Source organism: Echeneis naucrates, chromosome 9 (assembly GCF_900963305.1).
Source record: "Echeneis naucrates chromosome 9, fEcheNa1.1, whole genome shotgun sequence".
NCBI classification, from domain to species: Eukaryota; Metazoa; Chordata; class Actinopteri; order Carangiformes; family Echeneidae; genus Echeneis; species Echeneis naucrates.
This window is the reverse complement of record NC_042519.1, coordinates 14,221,160-14,245,830: the sequence shown is the minus strand read 5'-3', so window position 1 is coordinate 14,245,830 and position 24,671 is coordinate 14,221,160. Positions and strand designations below refer to the sequence as shown.

General features: G+C 42.2%; 3 protein-coding genes across 9 annotated transcripts; 2 read left to right on the top strand and 1 right to left on the bottom strand.

The window, feature by feature from the left end:
- Positions 1-5,012: 5,012 nt before the first annotated feature.
- rab3c (RAB3C, member RAS oncogene family) lies at positions 5,013-14,172 on the bottom strand. 2 transcript variants are annotated; one of them, XM_029509613.1, is made up of 5 exons: positions 14,155-14,172; positions 12,129-12,353; positions 9,108-9,226; positions 6,516-6,640; positions 5,013-6,331 (listed from the first exon to the last, which is right to left on the bottom strand). In XM_029509613.1, the coding sequence occupies exons 1-5, from the start codon at positions 14,170-14,172 to the stop codon at positions 6,141-6,143; spliced, it is 678 nt and encodes a 225-aa protein (XP_029365473.1). In that variant the 3' UTR covers positions 5,013-6,140. The 2 variants fall into 2 exon arrangements, with proteins under 2 accessions (XP_029365473.1, XP_029365472.1); XM_029509612.1 differs by lacking the exon at positions 14,155-14,172 and adding an exon at positions 13,516-13,654.
- A 532-nt stretch (positions 14,173-14,704) lies between these two features.
- On the top strand, positions 14,705-18,610 carry LOC115048281 (protein N-lysine methyltransferase FAM173B). Of its 5 annotated transcripts, none has more exons than XM_029509618.1 (6): positions 14,705-14,768; positions 15,836-16,009; positions 16,623-16,679; positions 16,791-16,931; positions 17,014-17,064; positions 17,175-18,610. In XM_029509618.1, the coding sequence occupies exons 2-6, from the start codon at positions 15,842-15,844 to the stop codon at positions 17,358-17,360; spliced, it is 603 nt and encodes a 200-aa protein (XP_029365478.1). In that variant the 5' UTR covers positions 14,705-14,768; positions 15,836-15,841; the 3' UTR covers positions 17,361-18,610. The 5 variants fall into 5 exon arrangements, with proteins under 5 accessions (XP_029365478.1, XP_029365475.1, XP_029365476.1 ...); XM_029509615.1 differs by having other exon boundaries at positions 16,575-16,679; XM_029509616.1 differs by having other exon boundaries at positions 14,758-14,773; positions 16,575-16,679.
- A 121-nt stretch (positions 18,611-18,731) lies between these two features.
- On the top strand, positions 18,732-24,304 carry plk2b (polo-like kinase 2b (Drosophila)). 2 transcript variants are annotated; one of them, XM_029509611.1, is made up of 14 exons: positions 18,732-18,965; positions 19,072-19,179; positions 19,300-19,416; positions 19,741-19,870; positions 20,075-20,258; positions 20,477-20,675; positions 20,811-20,958; positions 21,153-21,247; positions 21,567-21,669; positions 21,881-21,961; positions 22,233-22,392; positions 22,733-22,862; positions 23,028-23,138; positions 23,340-24,304. In XM_029509611.1, the coding sequence occupies exons 1-14, from the start codon at positions 18,780-18,782 to the stop codon at positions 23,529-23,531; spliced, it is 1,944 nt and encodes a 647-aa protein (XP_029365471.1). In that variant the 5' UTR covers positions 18,732-18,779; the 3' UTR covers positions 23,532-24,304. The 2 variants fall into 2 exon arrangements, with proteins under 2 accessions (XP_029365471.1, XP_029365470.1); XM_029509610.1 differs by having other exon boundaries at positions 21,537-21,669.
- The last annotated feature ends 367 nt before the right edge of the window (positions 24,305-24,671 follow it).

Sequence of the window (24,671 nt, the reverse complement as noted above, 5' to 3'; positions counted from 1 at the left end):
GAAGGGTTGGGAGGGCGGGAATAGGGTTAGGGGTGAGTGACATCATTGTCCCAAAACAGGGACTCTTATTTTGACACACATACTGTAGATTCTAAACAGCCCTGGACCAACGGAAACAGTGGGTTCTTTTCTCATTATGTGTTATATTTTTTTATGGTATGAAAGGAAAAAAAAACTAACTTAAAAAAGGTCTTCAGGACACTTATTTTTTGGGTTATGTCTTTAGAATGCCAACTTGTCTGAAAGTTTCACAGGACAATTAAAATGTTATTTTAATGGATTCTGTTAATTGCAGTCTATTGGATAGCACTGTAGATCATACAACTTTGTGTAAAAAATAAATAAAAAGAATATTTAAAAAAAGTTTTTATATGCAATGGATTAAATAAAAGCATGGGTTGTTTCTGCCTACTCACTGCTCCTTGTCTTTATTGTGGGAAGTGAGCACCATATCATAGCTTTGCCGGTAAAAGAGACAGTCTGATGGCAGATGACGGCGATTTAGTGTCTGGAGTGTCTCCAGACTGTTCTGATTTCTGTTCTGATGTATGTAACTAATGGCTAAAACATCTGAATCTGCCACATTTATCCCATCCATCCATCCATCTTCTACTGCTTTTCCACTTCCGGGTCACTGGGGGTGCTGGAGCCAATCCCAGCTAACGTTCCGGACGAGGGGCGGGGCCACACTGGACAGGTCGGTAGTTTATTTTATTTGCAATTATTTGTTGAACCCATTAATAATTGCATTCTCTGTAATTATTTCTGTGTGATATTTTCTATCAAAAACACAAGCAGCAGCTCAACAATATGAGCACAAAATTCATCAGTATCAATATGAGCAGTTCCAGTACAGTGATCATTTCATTGTTTATTTATAGTAGTTTGTTCCACAGTAGTAGATTTCATGTTCAGGTTGATACACACAAATATACAAATAGAAATCTGGTACATTTGACAACATTTTTTTTGTATTTCAGTATTCATTTGGAAAAAGCTAATAATTTTATCAGAGTGGCAAAGACAAGTAGTGTTCCCCCTCCCTAGGGAACATCACCCTACTTAACATAGAAGGAAAGACCATCTTCTCAGTACTGGCCAGAAGGACGACCACCTACCTGCTAGAGAATGTCTATATTGACGGCAATTGCCAGAAGGCAGGCGTCCCTGGTTTCCCAGGGTGCATAGAGCACTCTACGATGATCTGGGACCAGATCCAGAAAGCCAAGCAGGAGAAAACTGTCTTCCATGTCCTATGGCTGGACCTTGTCAACACCAGCTGATCAACTACACCTTGGAGTTCTTCCACATGCCCTTCTGCATAGAGAACCTTGTCGCACGTTACTTTAACGATCTGCAGATGTGTTTTGCCCTCCAGGACTTAGGGACTAGGTGGCAGCAGCTAGAAGTGGGAATCACTATGGGATGTGCCATTTCTCCAATCTTGTTTTTGGCAGCTTTTGAGATAATCCTCCTCTGAGCAAGAGAAATGGTTTAAGGGTTCACGCTACCATCTGATCAGAGGCTACCCCCATTGAGGAACAACGTGGATGGCATCACAGACAGACAGCAGCATGTACATTCTGACTGCTGAAAAGGTAGGATGAAGATCATACTCTCCTCATCTCGTTGCAATGTCTCTCAGATGGGGAGTCAGAAACAACAACACCAGAGAAAATCACTCTCCCGTCTGTTTTAAAAGCCTGGGGAGGAACTGCACAACTGTCCCATCTATAGATGGAGAAAACCGTCATTAAACAGCTCACGGACGGCCTTGCAAGGATCGACCAAAGCCAACTCCCTGGAGAAGTACAAAGTCTGTGTTACCAGCTCACGCTCTACGGGAGATCTCATCCACCACAAGCAAGATGGATGGAAAAGCCAACTGATTCAACGAAAAGTGGTTTGGTGCCTCTCTGAAACGAGCCTCTTTGGGAAGAACACACTGCAGCTGCCTCTGTAGTCCATCAGTTTGGCCAAAATGCAAGAGAAGACGAGGCTGGTTATCGAGCTAAACAAGTCCACTGATCAATCAGTAAGGGACACAAACGCCAAGCTTCCTACTGGCCAAAAGTGGAACACTCAAACAGAGGTCATCCGATCGGCAGGCTGCAACACCAGGAGATCGTTGGCAGATTCCAGGCAGGAAAGGCAGGGCTACGTTGGGGAGATGCGCCAAGCTTCTGGTCCAAGGCCAACCGGAAGGAGAGGAAGAAGACCATGGTGACAGAGATGACAAAGACAGAGGAAGAGCGTGACAAGACCAAGGCCGTGCCGCAAGGCCGACAAGGAAGCAGGACAACCCAGGATGGAAGTTGTCAACCAGAACATCAGCTGGTCTGACCTGAGGAACATTCCACATTCAAGGCTCAGCTTCCTCATTCGCTCAACCTACGACACGCTTCCCTGTCCTCGTAACCTCCACCAGTGATTCGGGAGTGTACAATGCTGCTCACTCTGCAGTGCTCCTAACGCAAGCCTCCAGCACATCCTGTCAGGCTGTAAGACCCCATTCTCTCAGTAGCACTAAAGATGGCGCCATGACCGGGTCCTGAGAAAGCTAGCCGAGGTGCTGGAAGGGCGATGACAGGCCAGCAAAGACTGAACCACATCAGCTTTGTCACAGAAGGTGGAGGACGAAGACACTCCAGGCCAAGAGAAACACCAAGGCCTTTTTCCTGACCAGGTGTGAAATATTAAGGCTGTCCTTAACAGGCAGCTTTGAATTCCCAGTGAGATCACCACCATATCTCTCTGTCCTGACATCGTTGTGTGGTCCACCAGGGGAAGATCAGTGCCTCATGAAGCTCACGGTGCAACTGGAGGAGGGGATCAAGCCCACCGTCGAGCACAAGAAGGCCAAGTCCTCAGAGCTGGCTGGAAGACCACCATCTACCCAGTAGAGGTTGGCTGCAGAGGCTTTGTGGGGCGGTCGACCAAATGACGTAGAAGTGATAAGACGGAAGTTGAGGCAGGCAATGAAAGAGCTGCCAGGCTCTGGCTGAGGAAGAATGATAAGTGCAGGGGAAAGACCATCTAATCACAACAACAGCCATAGCGTGTAACAGTCCCTGTAACAGTCCCTGTAACAGTCCCTGTCATTGCTCCGCCACAAAGAGATGTTGCTGAACGGTGGTTGGTGGCTGATGACCCTGCAGCTGGCCCATGGCCCCTGGAGGAGGTGAGACTGGCAGCAATGCCCAGCAGGAAATTCCACCTACATGTACGCTTGCTAGAATTCACTTTTTCCTCAATGAATCTGAGTGATTTGAAAAACGAGCTTTAAAATTGAATCTTGCTGAGCAGATAAAAGTTGTGCTTAAATGTCTGAGTTTCATCACTGGTGTTATTTTTTGTAAAATATCAGCTCATTAGAGCAGTTTAATAAATACGCATTGGTCAAGTTACCTGTTAATACTTTTCTATTCCTATTTCATTAGACCTAATCCATTAAATGCATCAGCGATTCAACAAAAGTCCTGTATATAAAATCTTGATACACAAAGGAAGTAATCAGTGGCTTCAACATTTATGTCGTCAAAAAAAAGAAAAAAGTATAAAGTTTTCCCTGAAAACAGAAGAAAAAAGGTATAGCTGAATAACAGTACTAAACCTTCAGAGCTTAGTGTTGTCGTAGTAATTGAAGTAAATATAGTTCGTTCTGTTCATTATTTCACAAGTATAGGCGTCTGGTGTGCTGGCAGGCACAGCGATTGAACAGTAGGTGGCGCACAAGGACCAGAAAAAACAAGAGATTCTGCTGCACAGACAGATGAGAGTGTGACAGCAGGAACCCCTCCCTCATGCTATGGTCACCAGAGAGCGACAGAGAACACACACTGATAGAATTTGATTTATTTCCTATAATCTCAAAAACATACTTCTTACTTTGCTTGCACTCCAAGAAACAAATATATTCAGTTATATGTAAAGTCATAATGTTTTAAAATGATATTTGACCAGACTGACAGTTTTGGGCATCTGGAAAGCCACGTTCACTTTTTCTTTGTGAAATGAATCTTGACTTCCGATCGTTACAATAATTTATTTCATGGCTATTAGCATAAAATTTGAATATTACACACATACACAAATGCACACGCACGAAGCACGTGTACACAATATGTGGAGGCTCTCTGAACTAGTTTATGTGTATCCCTTTTTTTGGAATTACATCAGTATGGCATATGGCATGGAGTTATCTCCCTGACTATCTTTCACAACAACACTGCATTTTGACGTAATAATACAAGTTCAATCGACATCCAACAGTTAGCAGGAACAGCATTTAGTACGTGAATACATTTGTACAAAAGGTATACACAAACAATACAATACGTAATTTATCTCTTCAATATGGCAGGTACGCACGCATACACACACACACACACACACACACACGCATTCACACACCAAGTCGCACATTCAGTGGCTGCAGTTACTGAGTAAAGCACACACTCCTCTTTTAGAGATTGTACATCAGTTTCAGAGCCATTCTGACCAAACTGTCACTCTCATACTCCAGACAGGGTCAATGTACTCGAGGACAGGAGAAACTATGTACAGGGTTTAATTCATAAAATATTGCACTTATTGGCCCATTGCATCTCACAGCAAGTGCTATGACAATGCTCCTAAATCTGTAACATAGAGTGATATATATACACTATCTTATGATATAAATCTACATAGATAAGTCAGGACTTCATGCAATTTTTTGGAGGTTTTATTTAACTCTGCAACAACCAACTGACGATGCTAAAGAAACTGTGATGTTTTGGCACAGATGTTTTTTTTTTTCTTCTTCTTCTTCTTCTTCTATGAGCTGTATAACTGAAAGGCTTCCTGGATTTTAAGTAGGCTACAAGTTTTACCATACGGACTTTAGTTATTAGGCCCATTACAGTACTTTATATATTTGCTAAGGGGAGCTTTCCGTTTTAAACTACTGCTTGTCTATGATGTTCTCTAAGCAATTTAATGAGGTTTTTCTTTCAGGAGAGACGTTTTAATTTTTTTTAGCACAAACATGGAGTTTTAGCATGCTCACTCAAAAATTCAGTAGTGCTTTTTTCACATATGGCTGTTTATTCCAATGCCAGAGCTGATTTGAATATCATACACTATACCGTCAGTCAGTGTGTGATTTTTTTTTATTTCATGTAATGCTGGATCGTTGCTATTGCATGGGGTTGAGGATGGTTAGATTCGGTAAGGCCTATCTTTAGATCCTTAAACAGCACATACGATTCACTTTTTGGCAGCATGCTCGTTGCATCAAACTAAAGGGTCATCTTAGAGGCTAAGCACATAGAAAGAGTTGTTTTACTAAATCACACATCTACAGACAGCAAAACGTGGAATAGTACTCACATCAACATTATACACACTGGATTCATTCCAAAAGTAAGGGACTAACAGAGGGACGTACAGAGGCCATGTTGGAGATGCTAAAAGGCCACTTTTTTTATCCAAGGTAGATGATTTTTAGATGACAAAGTTGCTCTCGTTTGTGACTCAGACACAATACTCACACTCATGCAAACCCACGCTCACTTAAAGCACCACACACTCATTACACAAAAGAAATCTGCTACATCCTATATTGCACTAAATCATAGATTTGGCAGCTTTAGGACACAAAATTAACTTCGAATTGGAAAAATGGAACATACAGTACCAAAAAATAAAAATAATTACCAAAGCAGTCATTGAATTCATCCCTCATTGTATCATTATTTTAATTATTCTAGGTCTGAAAGAGTTTAAAGGTTTTCAGAATTAACTGTACAGCATGACTATGAACTATTTCCAGCCTTATTAAATATACTTGACTTATAATCATACTAACTAGCCAAGGGATGACAATATGGTGTCTCTATAGTCTAGATATCCTGTAATGTTACACATTTTACAATAGCCATGTCTGAATGTCGGATTATTTGCTCTTGGTATAAGGTGATAAAGTTGGGAGATAATACTACAGCATTTAATAATTCTACTACTAAACAGGGTTTGAACTGTAGTCCAGAGAAAGCAGCACTAGCAGGAGTGATAACGCTGAGGGAGAACAAAATTTTGCACACTCTACCACCTTACAGGGCCTGTGCTGCCCTTCCTTTGCTTCCTGACATCGATCACTAACAGTTGCATCCGGGCTGCTGGAGGGGCGGAGCGCTGTCTGTGAGTTTGGCAGTGGGGGCTCCCGTGGTGACAGCCGGATCAGTGTCCAAGCTCTCGGACATCTTTTCGCAAATTAGGTCAACGAGACGTTCGAAGGTCTGCTTCACGTTGATGTTGTCCTTGGCACTTGTCTCGAAGAACTCGAAACCTTGTAACATGAGAGCACAAAGAAACAGGAATTGCAATATTCCATTAGAACGTCAAAAGGCAGCATTAGAAGCAGCATGTGCAGTGTTGAAAAGCTATGGTTTTATGTAATGACAGTGACAACACAATGCTGGTGTCACCCTGTGTGAAATGCACAAAGGGGCAAATGTCGCTCTAAGACTCACCCAATTGTTCTGCCAGCAGTCTGCCACTATCCACTGAGACCACTCTCTCCTCTTCCATGTCACATTTATTCCCAGCCAGCACTACCTGTGCATTATCCCATGAGTAGGTTTTTATTTGGGTCGACCTGCACATTATAGGAAACAAACACAGAACAATACGTTGCCGCTTCTCTGTTTTACAAGAGATTAACCAAATTATATTTGTGCTATTTATTATGGGATGCTTTAGAAACGAACACGAAGAATGGCAGAGGGATGGACAGGATGTGAGATTTGTGGTGATGGGCAGTGTTCACGCCATCATTCATTTGGCATCATGGATATTTGAGTCACTAGAAAAGTGGGTCAACTGCCGTTCTGTACTGGAAATATTCCATTATTATTGCTGTGAAGTAGGTTATTATTTGTTTTTTGCGGCCATGATGTCAGTCTAATTATGTAAGGGTTACATCTTCACAGGTTTTGAACTTCATTGAACAGGCCCAGCATTAATGATGGCAGATACACCACGGACTGTATGCTATGTGTGAAAAGAAATTATTTATTATAGCGACTATTATCATTCATTGTGAGCCAAGCTCAAGTTTTCTCATAATAACAGGAAATCACAGAGACTTCACTGTGACTCACTGTGATGGTGTCTGTTCTAACCCCTGCAGTCTGCACACAATATGGCGAGAAATGTAAGGAACAAATTTTTCTCCCATGGTGTTGCAGTTTGACTGAAAGTAGGGCAGTGAACATAAAAAAGGCCGAAGACAGAACGAAAGAGAGAGCAAGAAAGGAAGGAAGAAGCAACGAAAGAGAGACAGAGAGAGAGCAGCATGATGTCGGCTCGCCTCCTCTCTCCGTCCAGTCCTGACTCGTTATAGCAGCTCAGATGTGGGTCATTTTCAATCCAACTGACAGAGCACGGCTTGTGTTTGCATCACATCTCACAAAGCCGCATATGCAGGATATTAAAGGCCCGCATTTACAACTGGAAAGATGGTGCATCAAAAGAAGCAAAAGGTTTCCATATTTTTGTTGGAAATTAAATTTATTGTTTGTGAATACCACAAATCATTTGATCCCCCACCCCCCACCCCCCTCCCTATATATACATGAGAATTACAATATTTCCCTGTTTTTCCACTGTCACTGGCAGGAAATGAACACGTCACAAGCTTAATTCAGCCACAGCCGGGGAAGGAGACGTTGCCATGGAAACCCCCCCTTTTTTCCCCTCCCTCAAACCTTGTCACAAGGAACAAGGGAAAGAGAAAGTAGAATTAAAGCCTGTGGCAAAGGCAAAAAAAGGAAAAAGAAAAAAGAAAAAGGAATGAAGGACTCTGGTTATATAAAAACAGCCTCTTCCTTTGCACACAGTGAATGGATTCAAGAACCGTCTGCTAAATAAGCTCACAGGTAACTCCGTTATTCACCATTAACTAAGATACCCTAGGCAGACAGTGCTCAGACTGCTGTATTCCATCAAAGTGTCGGACAGGCCTTTAAAGAATAGGAGCTGTGTCTGGCTGTGACCTCTCTGTACAAGAAAGCCTTGTTTTTCTTGCTAAAAAAGACAGGAAATTCAGTACAAGATAAAGGCTGATAACGTGGAAGAATTCAACACAGTTCATGCCAATAATAGATCTAAGCACCCCAGCTGTATGCTGCTTTAAATATTTCAATGAGAGCGCCAGGCTTCACATATGTCTTCTGTTAGGTTAACTGCCGAAGCTTTAGCCGTGACAGTGCCTCCTTAAGCAGCTGTCAAGTGCTGCTACCTTCGCGACGATGTCTGAGCAGACACTGGCCTTAATTGTCATTGTCAGAGTCCTATGATAGGTGCACACTATGTGGCACACAGATTAAGTGTACACCACAAAAAGATCACCATTTCTATAATGTCCTTGTCCAAGTCATATCATCAGTTTTTGCAGTTTGCTGAACGTATTTTTCTGAGATGATTCAGAAATCTTTCATCTCATAAATGCTTGCATAATCTCTTCGGTCTGACAGAGCAAGATAACTGCAGGATGGCAGCGTATAAATAAAATGACAGTTATTCACCGCAACACCTGTGGAGAGTCAGGTTGTGAGGAGAGTGATCAGCAAAATGAAAACCAAAACACATTTATCTCCGACAGCAGACGTGAAATTTTTCAACAAAGGTCATCCGTGTTTGTTTCTAGAGCGAGAATCTAACCCAGAAACCTGGTTTCAGTAGCCGATTGAGCACCGCCTGTTCAGACATGAAAGCATCATGCACAGCATTTGGGCTTGGCTCAGATTTATTGTTGAGCCCGCAGACCCTTCATGTGACTCACTATGAATGGACCAGAGCCATGACCTTGACAACTCTTCCTTTCATCCAAAGCCTGACAAAGATGCACACACTCACTACATATATGTCTATCAAAAAAAAAAAAAATAAAAAAAATAAAAAAGGAAAAGAGAGACAGATCTAGTTTTGCTGAATTAAAATCCAAGTCATTAACAAAGTGCATCATGGAGGCACACAGAGTTATTTTAGCAGAAGTCTGAAGACCCCCAGAGGAGAAACCTTCATGCAAAGCTGTCAAAAACAACAACAATGAAATGGCTCACCAGTCCTGTACAGCACCAAAGGACTCCTCGTTGGTGATGTCGTACATGAGGATGAAGCCCATAGCCCCACGGTAGTAGGCAGTGGTGATGGTCCTGTATCGCTCCTGGCCTGCTGTGTCCTACACACAGACAACATGATTTAGCATTGCTGTTAGCCGGCTGACTGATATTTACACTGTCAGGCTCAACCACATCCAGCAAAGTGCATGCAAATCTGTTACGGTAAATGAGCAGAGCATGTCTGAATTATTAATATACTGCTATTTATACATGCTGAGAGACTCCTTTGGTTTCAATCAGGCCAAATTTAGGATTTTGTATCTACATTTACTGCGTTCACAATGCGGAAAAAATCATTATGCTAATTGCCCAACTGGATTTGCATTGATGATATGCCAAGAACAGTGATTCAGTTTTGGCTGATGTAATAGACTCTTTCCTCTCAATAAAATAATCACTCAGCTGTGCCAAACAGTCAGTGGTGCAGCATACAGCGCTCAGCTTCATGTCGCCCATTTCTAAGGAAAGGGGGCTAAAAATAGAAGTAAAATGATTTAAACACTGAGGATCTGCTTGCTGTTCATGATAAGGTTGGACAAATTGCTCAAAGGCAAAGCCAGCGAGTGATTACACAGCATTCGAGGAGTAGTACATTGTACTCAGATTACCCTGGAAACAAGCACCCACCGCACTGCTACAAGATGTCAATGGAAATGCTAATAGACCCAGTACAGACAGATGAAGCTTTTCTGTGGCTAGAGTGGCCATGAGGAAGGACTAATATATACATGTGAGCAGCTGTGGGTTGGGATTTTATGTTTTGATATTTTATCGATAAAGAATCCTTTAATTGCCTATCGATATGTAGATTTGTGGTCCACATACAACAAGTGTGCTTGAAGGTTTCTGTGAATAATGATTTAGGACTTCGGGCACCTCTACTTGGAGCTGATCAAACAGAGGCCCGACAAGCAGCACTGGACTGTATTTGCCACAGTTGTTCTGCTTTCTGTCAATCTGCACGTGGCTGGTATAACAGTGTGCCTGTTATAGCCAGAGGACAACTCTGACCTTCACTCCACAGAGGCAGAGCTCATAGCCTGCAAAGCTTCCACACACACCGCAGATAGGACCTTTTGTCATTTTATAATAGCATTAAAAATGCATGTGTGTATTTGAATGTCAGGATCTGGCGAGTGAAGTATAAATAGTATGTTTTTGTGGAAAGACAATCCTAATAGCATGTGCAAGCACAATAAACAGCCTTCATGTGATTTTTTTTTTATCTGACATAGTGCCCACACACAGTCATGATAGCAACATGTCTCAGTCATCACAAAGACAATCCCGGACATTTTAGTAGCCTACTGATTCTTGTGTGATTTCTTGACAGTGGCCATTGCATATTCAGACTATTTCAGTGAGCCACTTTGCCAGTTCTCAGTTAAAAAGACAGAACCGGACAGAGAAAAAAAAGAAATCTGCTGACTCCTGTAAATTGGAGCTCTTTGAAAAAGCATTTCTTTTAGTTCACAGCTCACCAGAATCAATCCAGAAAGCTGACTGGATCAAGCGGAGCAATGAGTGAATGGTGGCACTCGCCAGGACTCCTCAGTTTTTTATCAGGCTCATCTTGGCAACAAAGTACACTGTTTGTCACTCACTTCAGCCTAATATGATAAGAGTGAAAACTCTATGATGCATTATGATACCTTTATCTCTCAGCAGACTAATGATGTGATTAGCACATTGACATTCGCCGATAGCCATCACCTTAAATGGCCTCTTACCGTAAACCTCAGCTCTCTCTGAGCCCAATTAAAAAAGACAAGCCAATTGACTGGCTGCAAGGGGATTTGTTTTTCTTTCTAATTATGCTGGTCTTTGCTAAGAATAAAAACACATTATCCTGATTAGTAATTGGACTAGTTAAACTCACTTTTCACGTCTAGCCGGAGCACAGCAAATTTCATTCATATAATCTGTAAATGTTAAATATCTAGGGATGGATTGCGTGTTGTGATAGCAGAGAGGAAAGCCTTTAAAGGGCAGTTGGCATTCGTTGTAGTGCTAAAGGAAAGAAAGCGATAGATTTATCTATTTAAAACATTCATCACCCAATATCGCAGAAGTATTATGAGACTACCTGCCTCAACAGCTCAGATGCTCTCATAATTAAACAGCCTCAGATATTCTTCAGTTCCCCACACATTTGGAGAAAGGTGTTGCTTCTTCAATCTTCCCCATTATGCAACCATCTAACACTTGCTAGTCTCCTGTCAGCAATGTTGAGACGTCCATCTGCTGTATTAAATGGAGAAAACACAATCGAGTTTTTCCTGAAACTGTCCTCAATTGAGTATGACGTGTATTACGATTAAACAATAAATGCTATTAATAATATGATAAGGGTACCTGAGAGGGAAAGATGCTACTTTGTGAGTGAAATCCTTTTGTCTAAACGATTGCTTATGACATCAAAGACCTTTGTTATTATGAATGTACCTATCTTTACCAATGTCTGCTGAGAGAAGTTGGATTGTCTTCCACTTTGACTTAACAATATACTGTATCACAATGCAAAGCTGTTCTATAACAGGAAAGTGGAGGTTTGTCCATGCATACCAAGCAAGCATCAGAGCCAAAACTTTAACCAAAATTGAATTCATACGTAGGTGAGCCCATCCATGCAGGACCCTTTAGTATGGCCGAGCACACAGCCATCAAGTCGCGAGCTGTCACAGTCCTTGAAATTTATTGATCAGCAGAGAAACATATGGGCAGAGGTCAGGAGGAAGTGGGCTTTGGACATAGATTGACAGCCTTTTATAGACTGGAGTCACTCTACAAGAACACAAAGATGGAGAAAGCAAGAGAAACAAGGGGGCAGGGCATTTCTGAAGATCCCCTCTCCCCTTAGGTAGTTCTCCAGGACACCTTGGAGGACTACAGAAAACAGATTTCTCCAGAAATTAACTATGTATGATGAATATCTAATACTTGGAAGTTAATATGTCATACCCAGATCTGCAGTTTGATTCTCTTGTCGTTCTTGTATACAGTCTTCACTTTGAAGTCGATGCCCACTGTGCTGACGAAGGCTGAGGTGAAGGCATCGTCGGCATAGCGGAACAGGAAAGATGTTTTGCCCACGCTGCTGTTGCCAATGATCAGCAGCTTGAACATGTAGTCAAAGTTTTGGTCCCCTCCCTCTCCCTTCCCTTTAACATCCTGAGTAGCAGCCATCTGCAGAAACAAAAAGAGATGCTGGAAAGTGATTCTCATGGACGTGTGTCCTTTTCAGAGCGGCAAAGCAGTACAAATAAAACAATAAAATCAATGTAGAGTACATAAACACATAATTTAAAACTATTGAGAGGCCAGTAGATGTTCAAAATAGAGCTTCAAGATGTTTTACAGGCCACAGATCAGAGGCGACAGAAGGCTGTGTCAGGAAAACCAGCATGACCAACACGGCAGGCTGTTTTACTGATGAGTATTAGAGAAGCAGGATTTTAAAAAGCTTTTGCAATTTTCTTAAGTGACTTGTTCAACCATTGGGCAGTGGCTGTTCATTTTATTACTGTTATAACTTGCATTGAAACCTTTGGATTGGAAATATAGGTCCATTATCTTTAATCTTTATCTGTCATCATCAGGTTGGACCCATATTTTACTACAGAAAAAAGGGGCCAAACTTTTCTCTCCAATTTGTATTTGACCATTAATAATCTTGAGTGTGACGTTTGAGTTTTATATTTACTGCCAGAGATATAATCACATTCAGCAGATATGAAATTTGCTCCACAGTAAGGCGGTTGCAGTTTCCTGTTATACAAAGGGCATAATAATGGAAATGCATGTTTCACCTACAATCCACCGACACTGAGCATTTCGGGGTAGCCTGACTGTAGACACCGGCCAGGGAGGATATGATTTCTACGAGCAGGATGATAAAAGCACAGTCATCTTTGTTACAGGGTGATATTTTTTATTTCTTTTTTTGACAAGGCCACTGTGCTTACATGCCAAATGTGTGCAGCCAAGCTCCCTCTGCAGCCTATGCAGTATGAAAAAATGCCGGACCTCCATCCTGCACATCCTGCATTGGGTTTCTACTCGTTTCCGTGTATGAAAAAACAAGACTGAGGCAGTGGGCTATTTGTAAGGACACCGCTTTCAAAATGCCAGTACATTGTTGAGATTTATACACAAACGCAACGAACAAGCAAACAAAAAAAACAAAAAAACAAAAAACAACAAGATCAGTCGATCAACGACGTGGCCTCTTTGAGCGCGGAGCTGCATCTGCATCCGGATACTGTTAGAGAATCTGGGCAGGAGGTCATTTTATCTATCGATGAAATTCTTCCACGCAACTATTAATGAACGGAAACCATGAACAAACCTGATTTGAAGGCCTCGGTTCTACCTTAATGAGCCCCTGTTCTGCAGAATGTACCGCTAATGTTTAGTGTCTAGTGCAGGCGCTGATCTTCTGCCCCCCCTCCGGATCGCCGTCTCTCCAGTTTCAGCACCTGGGAGCTGTCCCCTCCGCTTCGGATCTGGCACGCGCCCCTGAGTTGACGAGCCCCTGCTCGCACGAGATGAGCGCGAGCACAGGAGCACAAGGAGCGTTCCGCGAATGTCCCCGACGTCATAGCGGGCGCGTGCGTGTGTGTGTGTGGGTAGGGGGGGTATGAATATGGGGGTTGTAGTCTTTACGGGGTGTCCGTTCAGGGGCGGTGGACGACATCAGAGTGTAGATTTAACTACAGTACTCAGCATGCCCCGCGTCACAACAGCTGTGTGATTCACTGTGGAAGCGCAGAGAGAGAAATCTTTGTAGTTCGGTTTTTATCTCAAACATCAAACCGCCACACAGCCCCCTTCAACACCCCGGAGAAAGAGGAATAAAAATGTGAAGCTTATTCCAGCCTCTTGGTGTTCAAGTAATGGTGGTAAACTGTTTTTATTTTCTCTTTCTGTTTATAGTGTTATAGCTTCGTGGAAAAAACAAAAAACAAAACAAAACCAAAGCCCTTACCTTCCCATACAAATCCATTTTAGTCCACAGCAATATTTTAGTTGTTTGTTCTAAAATTCACTCCCGTAGCTATTAACCTCCCAGCTGGGCAGCATGAATATATATATATATATTTTTTTTTTTTTTTTTTGCAGGAGGCAAGCCTCTCCTTTTGCGTCACTCTGTCTGTCTTACCCCACCCCGCCCATGCAGCCTGCTCGGCGGCCTGAGAGCTGATGAAGATTATTATGATGGCCCTTCCAATGGCAGCCGGTGCAGCATGAGGCCCCAGCGGACGTGAAAGAAGTGGGCGTCTTTCTCAATAAATATAAATGCATTATTCATCTGTAGGTGCAGGTCAGGATCAGGACTGACACTGAGTTACAGACACATTATGAAATTGGCCATTTTTAACTTATTACTGATTGTATTACTGAAGCCAGTGCTGCTTATCGTATTCCATCATGATTAAAAAAAAAAAAAAAAAAAAAAAACCCGCCCAAGTATCACACACAGCTGCTGTTACATTATCAGGTACACACATTTTGGGCATGTCGCCGTTGACAGGGCGGAGATTTTGTGCGGACTGCCCTTTACCAGCAGGCTCTCTGTGTGGGGACTAGGGGGCGGGTAAGGTAAGGTAGGCCACGCTGTTGTGTGTCTGTCTCCGCAAATCGGCCAATTTTGTGTTACAACTTCTCAAATGCACCAAAACAGCCCGATAAATTGCGTCTCGGCAGCGACCAGCGTTTGTTTTGTTGCGCAGTTCGTCCACTGACGAATGTTTGAAACCGAAAGGCAGAATCAAACATCGAAATGTTTGCCGGCGAGCCCGAACAGAGTTTATTTTACTATTATTTTTTTTTTTTTCCGGATCGTCTTGTTCTTTCCTCGTTTCGAGCAAAAATGCCTTGTCCTGGTGAAAAGACAGAGCTGTTGTCTCAGATCACGTCAGTAAAACTTTTCTAGACGAATCCACCGTAGCACCATCTGCTGTCGGTGGCTAACCATAACCCTCCTCGGTAATGATTAACGCTTCCGTACGTGCAGAAATCAAATAACTGTTGTTGTATAACTTCGATAAAGGAAGTGAGCCTTGTTCACATGGATCCTGAGCGGCCTTATGTGATTTTGAACGCCGCTTCTTTCTGAATTGTACTCAGCAGTCAGTGGAGATTACGGCCTTTTTAGCGTCTACAGGCTGGATTCCATGTAAACCTGAATACGTGCTGCCGTCATTGTTTGTTTTATTGCACATCAGGAAAGATATTACCAACTGGTTGATGGTATCTTTACAAAAACATCTGACTGGAAACTTTACAGTGTATCATGTGTGTTCACGGCCCATTTTAGGGGTCCGTAGCTAATTTTGCCAGGTTGATATAATGTTACTGTTTTTGGCTGACACAAAGGCAGCCGGCTTCTCCATTCTGAATCCCATGTATGATCAGCTCAGTTATGGCCAATATGGGAGAAACAGCCACCAAACAAGAATACAAATATAAATAACTGCAATTACAGTGTTTATTTTATAATAGATTGCATTGTACATCATTAGTTTTTATCATGAACTCAATAATCCTGCATCTTTTATATCAGAGAATGCTACAGATATATCAATGGAGAATAGCTCCTTTTTTTTTTTTTTTTTTTTTTTTTAAGAGATTGCAGTAATATCTTCTCTCATTTTCTGTGGTGACAGTTCACAATGGAGGACTCCATTGAGGTGATCCTGCAGGATGCTGGAAGGGTCTTTCCTCTGAGCACACCCCATCCTATCCTGTCAGCCTGCACAGGTGCTCTGCTCGCAGGCCTCTATGGAGTATGGAGTCTCTTTGCAATGCCTGGCTGCCGTAAAATCCCATGGCGCCTCAAGGTGCTGCGTATTTTCTTTTCTTTTTTTTATTTTCGGCTATCTGATTTGCACTTATGTCTTTCTACTATTTAAATTTTTGAAAAGTTGTGTGTTTGTGTAAAATCAAGGAAGCGATGTTGGAGGAAGAAAGAGCCTAACTTGCACATTAACAATAATTTGCTTATTTTGGAGCTTATTGCTCCGAGCAAGCAACTAATGTGGCAAAGGAAGAAAATGGTAAGTCTATAACTGTGATTACTTTTTATGGAGAACTGCACTGCTGTCAACAGCTACAATACTCTGAAGTGATTTTGTGCCGAGATCCACTGTTAGAAAAATAATGGATTGTTGTGCTATTTTTGTAAACTGTCAGTACATGACGAACAAGACAGCATGATGATTAAGAAATTAAGAAATGCATGTTTCTGGTGTTTCATGTTGTGATTCTCTCATTCAGTGGAAATAATACATTTCTCTTCAATGGAGCGACCATAAAAGACAGATTAAAGAGACTTTTTCTCATAATGATAACGATAATCTGCATACTACCTGTCACGTGTATTTACTTGTTTGCACTTTGGTCCAGGTTCCTTATTTGCCCTCCAGTAAAGATCAAACATTGAATGTTATGAAGCTGCTAGAGGGACGAACAGGTCATCTAGCAGATCTGGGATCAGGAGATGGAAGACTGGTCAGTGAGCTGGTGAAGATGTGTTCGTGTGTAAACCCAGGCTACCTCTAAATGTATTTATTTGTTTGTTTGTTTTTTGTTGTTATTTTACAAATCCCTTTGTGATTCCAGGTGTTTGCTGCATCCTCTGCTGGTTTCCAGTGCACAGGGTTTGAGATTAACTCTATTTTAGTGGCCTATGCCAGGAGCAAGGCCCTGTGGACAGGAGTGCCCCCCAACCAGGCCACCTTTGTTAAAAAAGACTTCTGGAAGGTAACACCATAAAAGTATTTTCAGTCCTTAAACATGGTCAAAATTGTTATCTGATCGCCTCTGTGTTTATCTTCTTTCACAGACTGATTTATCTTCCTACAACAATGTGACAGCTTTCCTTGCTCCAGGAGTGGTGAGTTGTCTGATGTAAACATATATTCCCTCTCCTGTAGAGCATTTATTTAGTCAAAGGGCATGAATAGCATTTGATGGCTCATTTAGCCTTTTTTCATTGTGGCACAGATGGAGTTGCTGGGTGAGAAGCTGCTCAAAGAGCTTCCTGATGATGCACGTGTCATTGCGTGCCGGTTCCCTTTCCCCAACTGGCCACACCAGTCGTCTGCTGGCTCCAGTCTCAACGAGACATTTGCTTATGACATTAGCGCTGTGCGCTCACACCTGAGAAATGCACCCAACACGGCAGCGTAAAAATCACAGCTTCTGGATTCTCTTTTGTTCTCCCTGCCAACACCCGTTTACTTTAGCAGAAATGAAGAAAAATTAGTTATTTGGTGCCACAGAAAGAGCGAAATTCCAAATTACAATCACTGATCAGGAGTGATGCTTCTGAATGATGTTTGTGAGCATATTAGGGATGTGAAAGAATTAGACTAAGCAAAATGTAGGGAAGATTTCGACATCACTATGCCCTGACAGGGTTTCAGCAGAGTCTCCCATATTGGATAGTCTTATAAAAGCCATCACGCAGCAGTGTCTAAGCTATGACTATGAATGTAGCTTTCTTTCCTGGTTAATGTAAATAAAGGGGTTGGGAGCTTTTCAGTGTTTGGTTCCACTTTGTAAGGCTGTAGTTGGATTCATCTGTGAAAACTGCCTCTCTAAAGTCACTTCTGTGTCTCTGACCACATAAATGAATGGCTTAAAATCCTCAGGTCTCTGCATCACATGAACCTAGTGGCTCATGCAGAATATGTAATAAGCGCTTAAGTCCAGAGAACAATTTAGTTTCGAATTCTTTTATCAGCATAAAGGTTTGTTTTTTGTTTTTTTATTACTTTCTCATTTTTGGTAAAGATACAGATTGTAAATTTCTAAACATGAATAAATATAACGGGATGGTAATGACATGGTTTAGTGCCCTACAGAAACCTTGGCTCCAGCAGTAAACAGTTGGGCGCCACAGTATTCGTCCATCGTGTCGCATCTGCGTCTGATAACAGAAATCCTGCATCTCTGTAACCGTTCTGCTTTTCCATTCATGCTAAACAGCCTCAGAAGTCATTCACCAATGTCTTTGGTTTTAAAAAAAAAAAAAAAGAGTCTAAAAGGGGAAAAAGCTTCATCTGGCCCTGAAGTCTGCTCTAAAGGATATCCAAAACCTCCACCTGAGGGTGCTGCTGCTCCAAATTCAGTTTGGTGCAGAGACCGGATGAAGTGAACCTGAGTAGAATACAGACAGCATGCATTCTCTGCGTTGTGTATATTTTAACAGCCAGTCTCAAAACCTTGAATTACATTTTCTTCCAAAAAGTAATGGATTCAGTGTGTGAAATATGTGGACTAGAGCTATTTTTCTGTCTACGAGTATATGTATACGGCGGCTGGCGGCGCTGTCATTCATACGAATATTTGGAATTTGGAAAACAGATATTACAGAGTTCGCACTTTGCTTTCTCCCCCTCTTTTGAATTCATCTGTCTTGTGTCATCACCGACAGACATGTACATGCAAGGTAATCTTTATCAGTCCTCATGCTCTCATCTGACACCGTGACGTCAGAGAGAGGGCGGCAGACAGGGGGTGGGGTGGGTGCCAAGAGCTATAAAAGGCTCCCAGACAAGCTCTCCGGCACTACACTCTTGAGTCCAGGACGATCAGTCTTCTCTGATGGAAGTCCAGAAAAATATTGGGACCCAGCAGTCAAACAGCAGCAGTATGTGCGAGTCGACGCAGAGGTCGTGCGAACCTCGACGCAAGAGGCTGGAGGAGCGCAGTGCGCCCTCGGAGATGGCCCGGATCATCACCGACCCGGTCACTGGGAAGTGCTACTGCCGCGGAAAAGTTTTGGGAAAGGTAACGAGATCATTAGAATTTTTGTCTTTTATTTTTATTTTTTATTTTTTTGGTTGGCCTCACAAGCAGAAGAAGGGGCATATTAACAGTGTCTTCTTCTTTACAGGGAGGCTTCGCTAAATGCTATGAAATGACCGACCTCTCCACCAGCAAAGTTTACGCAGCCAAAATCATCCCACACGCGCGCGTCTCCAAACCTCACCAGCGGGAGAAGGTAAGCCTGCAGCTCCTGGGCTCCATGCGCACCGGTTGGCTCATCTAAACGGCGGCAATCATACAGTTATATTTTCTTATAATCATGACCATTTTCTTTTTCCCCCCTCTCCTCCACCAGATTGACAGAGAAATTGAGCTGCACAGAGCTCTGCACCACAGACACATAGTGCACTTTTATCATCATTTTGAAGACAAGGAGAACATCTACATCCTGTTGGAGTATTGTAGCAGAAAAGTAAGTGTCAATGGTGACATTAGTCACAAGTTAATCAGAGTACTTTAACAGTGCTGCTGCCGTTGTTTTTACAATTTTGGCTGCAACACCTGCATTGCACCCAAAACCAGTGAGGCAGCACATAGCCGGCAGTGTCTAGCCCCACCGGCTATGGAATAACTCTGTGGATTAATTTTAGGATAATGCAAAGCAAAAAAAAACAAAAAAAAAAAATTTAAATGCATTAAGTATCACTTATTTTCTTCAAACAAAAAACTGTCTTATGCTCCAGGAGATAGTTTTTGATAATCATTCTCGTTTATCTCTTCCCTTTTTTTTGTACAGTCTTTAGCCCATATCCTCAAGGCTCGTAAAGTGCTTACAGAGCCAGAGGTGCGTTACTATCTCAGGCAGATTGTCTCAGGGCTCAAGTACCTGCATGAACAAGAAATCCTTCACAGAGACTTGAAACTTGGTAAGGAATCTTTTTGCATTAATCACACTGCGGAGACACTGTGCACAGCTGTAGAGATGCATTCAGATGCAGATAGGATATCATATTTTGATACAACCCACTTAGCCCTGTCCTCTAGTGTTTCTTTCATCAGTTCATCAAACGATCCATGCACCTTGATCCTAGGTTGAATATCGTCATGTCATCCCCTCCCTTCACTCACAGGTAACTTTTTTGTGAGCGAGTCGATGGACCTGAAGGTCGGGGACTTTGGTCTAGCTGCCAAGTTGGAGCCAGCAGGAAACAGGAGGAAGACGATCTGTGGGACTCCAAACTACCTGTCCCCCGAGGTGCTCAACAAGCAGGGCCACGGCTGTGAATCAGACATCTGGGCCTTAGGCTGTGTAATGTGAGTGGGCTGAGTATTAATTCATCATTAGCAAACTACAAAAGTTTAAGTAATATAAGCAATTACTTTTAATTGCTGACCAGAACTGGTGCTATATATCTTTAATGTAAAAATGCAAAAAATAGCATGAAATCTGTCTTGTTGTCTCCTGTCACTTAGAAATTTATGCATTTCTAATGAACACAATCAGCTCACCTTTGATCTTGGACCTGTTCCAGGTACACCATGCTGTTGGGCAGACCACCATTTGAAACCACCAACCTGAAGGAGACATACAGGTGTATTCGAGAGGCGCGGTACTCTTTGCCGTCGTCTCTGTCACCACAGGCTAAACAGCTAATTGCCAACCTGCTGGCCAAGATCCCTGAAAACAGACCCAACTTGGACCTCATTCTGAGACATGACTTTTTCACACAGGTTAGATTTCCACTTTTACCTCTCTAACTGTCTGTACCACTCTCTGTCCGCCTGTCTCTAATTATCACAGTGCAAGACCATAACAGTGACCCCCTTCCCACCAGCCGGACACTGACCCACTTTCGTTCTCCACAGGGCTTCAGTCCAGAGCGTCTGTCTCCTAGCTGTTGTCATTCAGCTCCAGATTTCCATGTCTCCAGTCCTGCTAAAAGCTTCTTCAAGAAGGCAGCAGCTGCGCTCTTTGGTGGAAAGAAGGACAAGGTCAAATACTTCGAGACTCTGAGTGAGTATTAGCTCAAGCTCTTAAAACACCAGCCAATTACATTCCACTTTATAAGAGAATTATTGTGACAAGAGACATCATTGAATCACGTTTTTTAAAACGCTGTCACATTTTGCACACAGCACTTCATGTAATTTTCTGTGCTGAGAAAAAGCCTTATTCTGATCTTTGTTTGCTGTTATTAAATTTGATAGATAAGTTAACCAAAGAGGAAGAGGAGATCTACAAACTGCAACATGACTTGGAGAAAATCGTCATCAGCCAACAACAGAGCAAACAGATTTCTGAGGTGAGACGTCAGCTATAAGGCACACGCCAGAATATTTAGAGGAGGAGTGTAGGTGATACATTTATGTTATTCATGCAGCCATTTAATAGGATTCATTCAGAATCCTATGAGTCCCTCTCATGTTGTGCCCAACTTTATAACTAGCATAGTCTCAGAACAAACTGAAGGCACTAATTTTGAACCTCTAAGCTGGCCACTTTACATCTGTGGGTGACCACTGAGTCATAGTCGGAAGAGATGATCTAAACTCACAGATACTAATCCCCATCGTCACTGATTCCCACCTCAGAATGGAAGTCTACTTCCTCCATCTGCCGAGAACCCCGTTGCCCTGGCAACAGAGAGCCAGTCCCCAACGACGCGAGATACCATCCGTCTGATCGTCAGGGGGAGTCTGGGGAGCTGCAGCAGCAGCAGCGAATGTAAGTTTGCCAGCTCAGTTTCTCAGCCCAGTGATCAGACCCAGGCATCAATGGATCATATATAATAATCTCCTTTGACATGTGACTGTAAATCTCGCACAGGAAAATTGAATAAATGCACGAGTGGTGGAGAAATTTGATATGACAGCTGAATTACAAACGGTTTTCTTGAAAAAGCATGAAGCTAAATGACCCTCTGTTGTTCCCAAAGGCCTGGAGGACAATACAACGGGGAGTGTGGCTGAGACTGTTGCAAGTGTGTTGAGGGGATGTCTGGAGAATATGCCTAAAGGTAGGTTAACCTGTCCACTTCAGTCCAAAGTAATATATATAAATTACATTAGATTAGATGGTAGCATACACAGATTTGTCCTCCCTACTGATTACTGATGTTTAAAGCATCAGTACTATACAGTCTATAGTTTAATTAAATCTGGAGGAGTTCACTTCAGCTCTTGGGTGTGCTGTCAAACAGGACTGCACATCGCAGGTTGTTATTTCTTTAAGCCTTGCTTGTAATTGTATTCTAACCCTACTCCTTTGTGTTTTTGTTCCTCTTAAAGCGGATGACATTCCTCAATGCTCAACCAGCTGCAGCCTTCAATGGGTGACTAAATGGGTGGACTATTCCAACAAGTACGGCTTTGGCTACCAGTTGTCTGATCACACCGTGGGAGTTCTCTTCAACAACGGCACCCACATGAGCCTCCTGCCAGACAGAAAGTATGCACTCCTCTATGCTTTCCCAACGTCCCACCTTCCGTTTGAAAGTTGTTAGTCATCATATATAATGGTGATGACCTGTTTAGGCTTGCTGTGATGAATAAAATTGCTCTCGTTAGTGGTATAGTTTGAATTAAAATAATGACAGAGGCATATCTTTGGATCTTGAGTAAATTATGTTGTGTTGACTAGAAAATTGGAAAATCTGTTGGTAATTCATATTATTTTCAACGAGTAATGGCTAGGCAAGGCTGTGTCACAGATGTGTTGTATGTTTTGGTGTTGCTGTCAAGTGCTTATGTGAGTGGTTGCATAACTCGTTATCTCCTTCATGTTTCAGAACCATCCATTACTATGCAGAGTTGGGCCAGTGCTCTGTTTTCCCTACCTGCGAGGTTCCTGAGCATTTTCTGGGCCAAGTGACTGTGCTCAAGTACTTTTCACATTACATGGAGGAGAACCTTATGGATGTAAGCAAAACCGTACTCTACCACTCCTCTTTTCTTTCCTGTAATCTCTTTATTCTTCTTGCTGTCACATTTCTTTTGTATTTCAACCTCCTGAAGCATTAGATGTGTTATCTCTCATGTTGCAGCCTGTCAAATTCTGATGTGTCAACGCCTTTGCTTTCTTAGGGCGGGGATCTTGGTAGTATGACAGATGCACACATGCCCAGACTCTACCTACTGCAGTGGCTCAAGTCCGACCGCGCCCTCATGATGTTGTTTAATGATGGCACTTTCCAGGTAAACACACACTCACACAGAAAAAAATCACATAAGTGATAGCCATAGTGCAGTGTTCAGGTGTACAGGGGGAAAAGATGAGACCATGAAAGTAGCAAGAAAACGTGTCTGAAAAATTCTTATGTATCCAAAATTGATAGACAGCAAAACAATAAAAAAAAAACATATATATAATTTTTTTTTTTCTTTTAATCTTCAAAGGTCAACTTTTATCACGACCACACCAAGATCATCTTGTGTTGCCAGAGGGATGAGTACATGCTGACGTACATCAATGAGGACCGTGTCTCCAAAACCTTCAAACTCAGCTCCCTGCTGACATCCGGCTGTCCTACTGACCTGCGTGAACGCATGGTGTACTCGCTCAACATGCTTCTGCAGAGATGCAGCTAAACCAGCTATAAAAAGATCTGGACAGAGTTGAACAGTCAAACCAATGCACTGTGCCTCCACAGTGCTGCAGTGGAACAATGATTCAGATGGCCGCTCAAGACTTTGTCGATCAAGGATGGATTAGTGCGAAGTAAATTAACCTTCCTACACTATAGCACCCTTGTGACTCAGCAGCGGTGCAGGTGCAAAAAATAATATGGACAGACTGAAAGAGAGTGAGGAAATTAAATGTAGCACAACGACTGACGATGGAAAAGGGCTGACTTGTATGTTGATTGCTGAAGGAGAGAAATGTATGTTGGTACGAATGTGAACTCGAGATGTTTGGGAGATAAAGAGGGCTGTTTGGGAAGTAAAGTTAAATGCTGGGCTGGCACCAGCTTCATTGTGTATAGTATAGTTGAAGCTGTTTATAGAGGCAATCCATTTAAACTGATGCTCTGAATGTACCCAGAGCAAGACTGTGGATATTGTAAATGTTGTACAGTGTCTGTCACAGTCACATCAACAAATGATGATTTGCTAATGCGTGTGGATGCTCAGGATTTTGGCTGTTTATACAGTACCATTCAAAAATTTTGTTCGGTGCTGTGTGAGTGTGAGTGTGAGGGGGAGGGATGTAATATTACACTAACTTTCAAAACTGTGATTTGTTCTACTTACTGACAGATGGACTCAGCACTTTGAGCTGGGAAGGAGGGGGGGTTAGATAGGAGGCAAGAGAGAAAAAAAAAAAAAAAAAATCAACAAAACTGTATAAAAGATCCTCCAAGGATCCTTTGAGAGCCATTATCACCTTGGTTGAAAATGTCCTAAATTATTGTGTTAAAAAAGTGCAGTATTTATTTATTTAATAATAAAAAGCATTTTGTTTAAAAAAAAAAAAAAAGTCCACTCCTGAGTACTTTGTGTTGTATATTCTGACTACCCTCAAAATAGATGTTTGGCATTCACGTATTAATTTTAAAAATGCATTTAAAGTAAACTGTAAATGAGCAGTGGCCTTGTTGCATTTTAAGCAGCTCCCGTGTAAATGTACTGTGCAGTGTGATGAGAATTAGATGAAGCTTAATTACGCTCATATCTCATCTCATGCATTTCCCTCAGTCAAAGCAACTATTTTATCTTTTTAATTTGTTT

Excerpts from the sequence above, each read along its gene's own strand:
- rab3c (XM_029509613.1), bottom strand. Across the intron at positions 9,227-12,128 it reads GAATCAAACTGCAGATCTGG|GACACAGCAGGCCAGGAGCG; the intron begins GTATGACATATT and ends GTCTGTGTGTAG. Across the intron at positions 6,332-6,515 it reads ACTGCTGGCAGAACAATTGG|GTTTCGAGTTCTTCGAGACA; the intron begins GTGAGTCTTAGA and ends TCATGTTACAAG.
- LOC115048281 (XM_029509615.1), top strand. The coding sequence starts at position 15,842 with ATGGAGGACTCCATTGAGGTGATCCTGCAGGATGCTGGAAGGGTCTTT. Across the intron at positions 16,010-16,574 it reads AAATCCCATGGCGCCTCAAG|GTTCCTTATTTGCCCTCCAG; the intron begins GTGCTGCGTATT and ends ACTTTGGTCCAG. Across the intron at positions 16,932-17,013 it reads TTAAAAAAGACTTCTGGAAG|ACTGATTTATCTTCCTACAA; the intron begins GTAACACCATAA and ends CTTCTTTCACAG.
- plk2b (XM_029509610.1), top strand. The coding sequence starts at position 18,780 with ATGGAAGTCCAGAAAAATATTGGGACCCAGCAGTCAAACAGCAGCAGT. Across the intron at positions 20,959-21,152 it reads CAAATACTTCGAGACTCTGA|ATAAGTTAACCAAAGAGGAA; the intron begins GTGAGTATTAGC and ends TAAATTTGATAG. Across the intron at positions 22,863-23,027 it reads TGGAGGAGAACCTTATGGAT|GGCGGGGATCTTGGTAGTAT; the intron begins GTAAGCAAAACC and ends TTGCTTTCTTAG.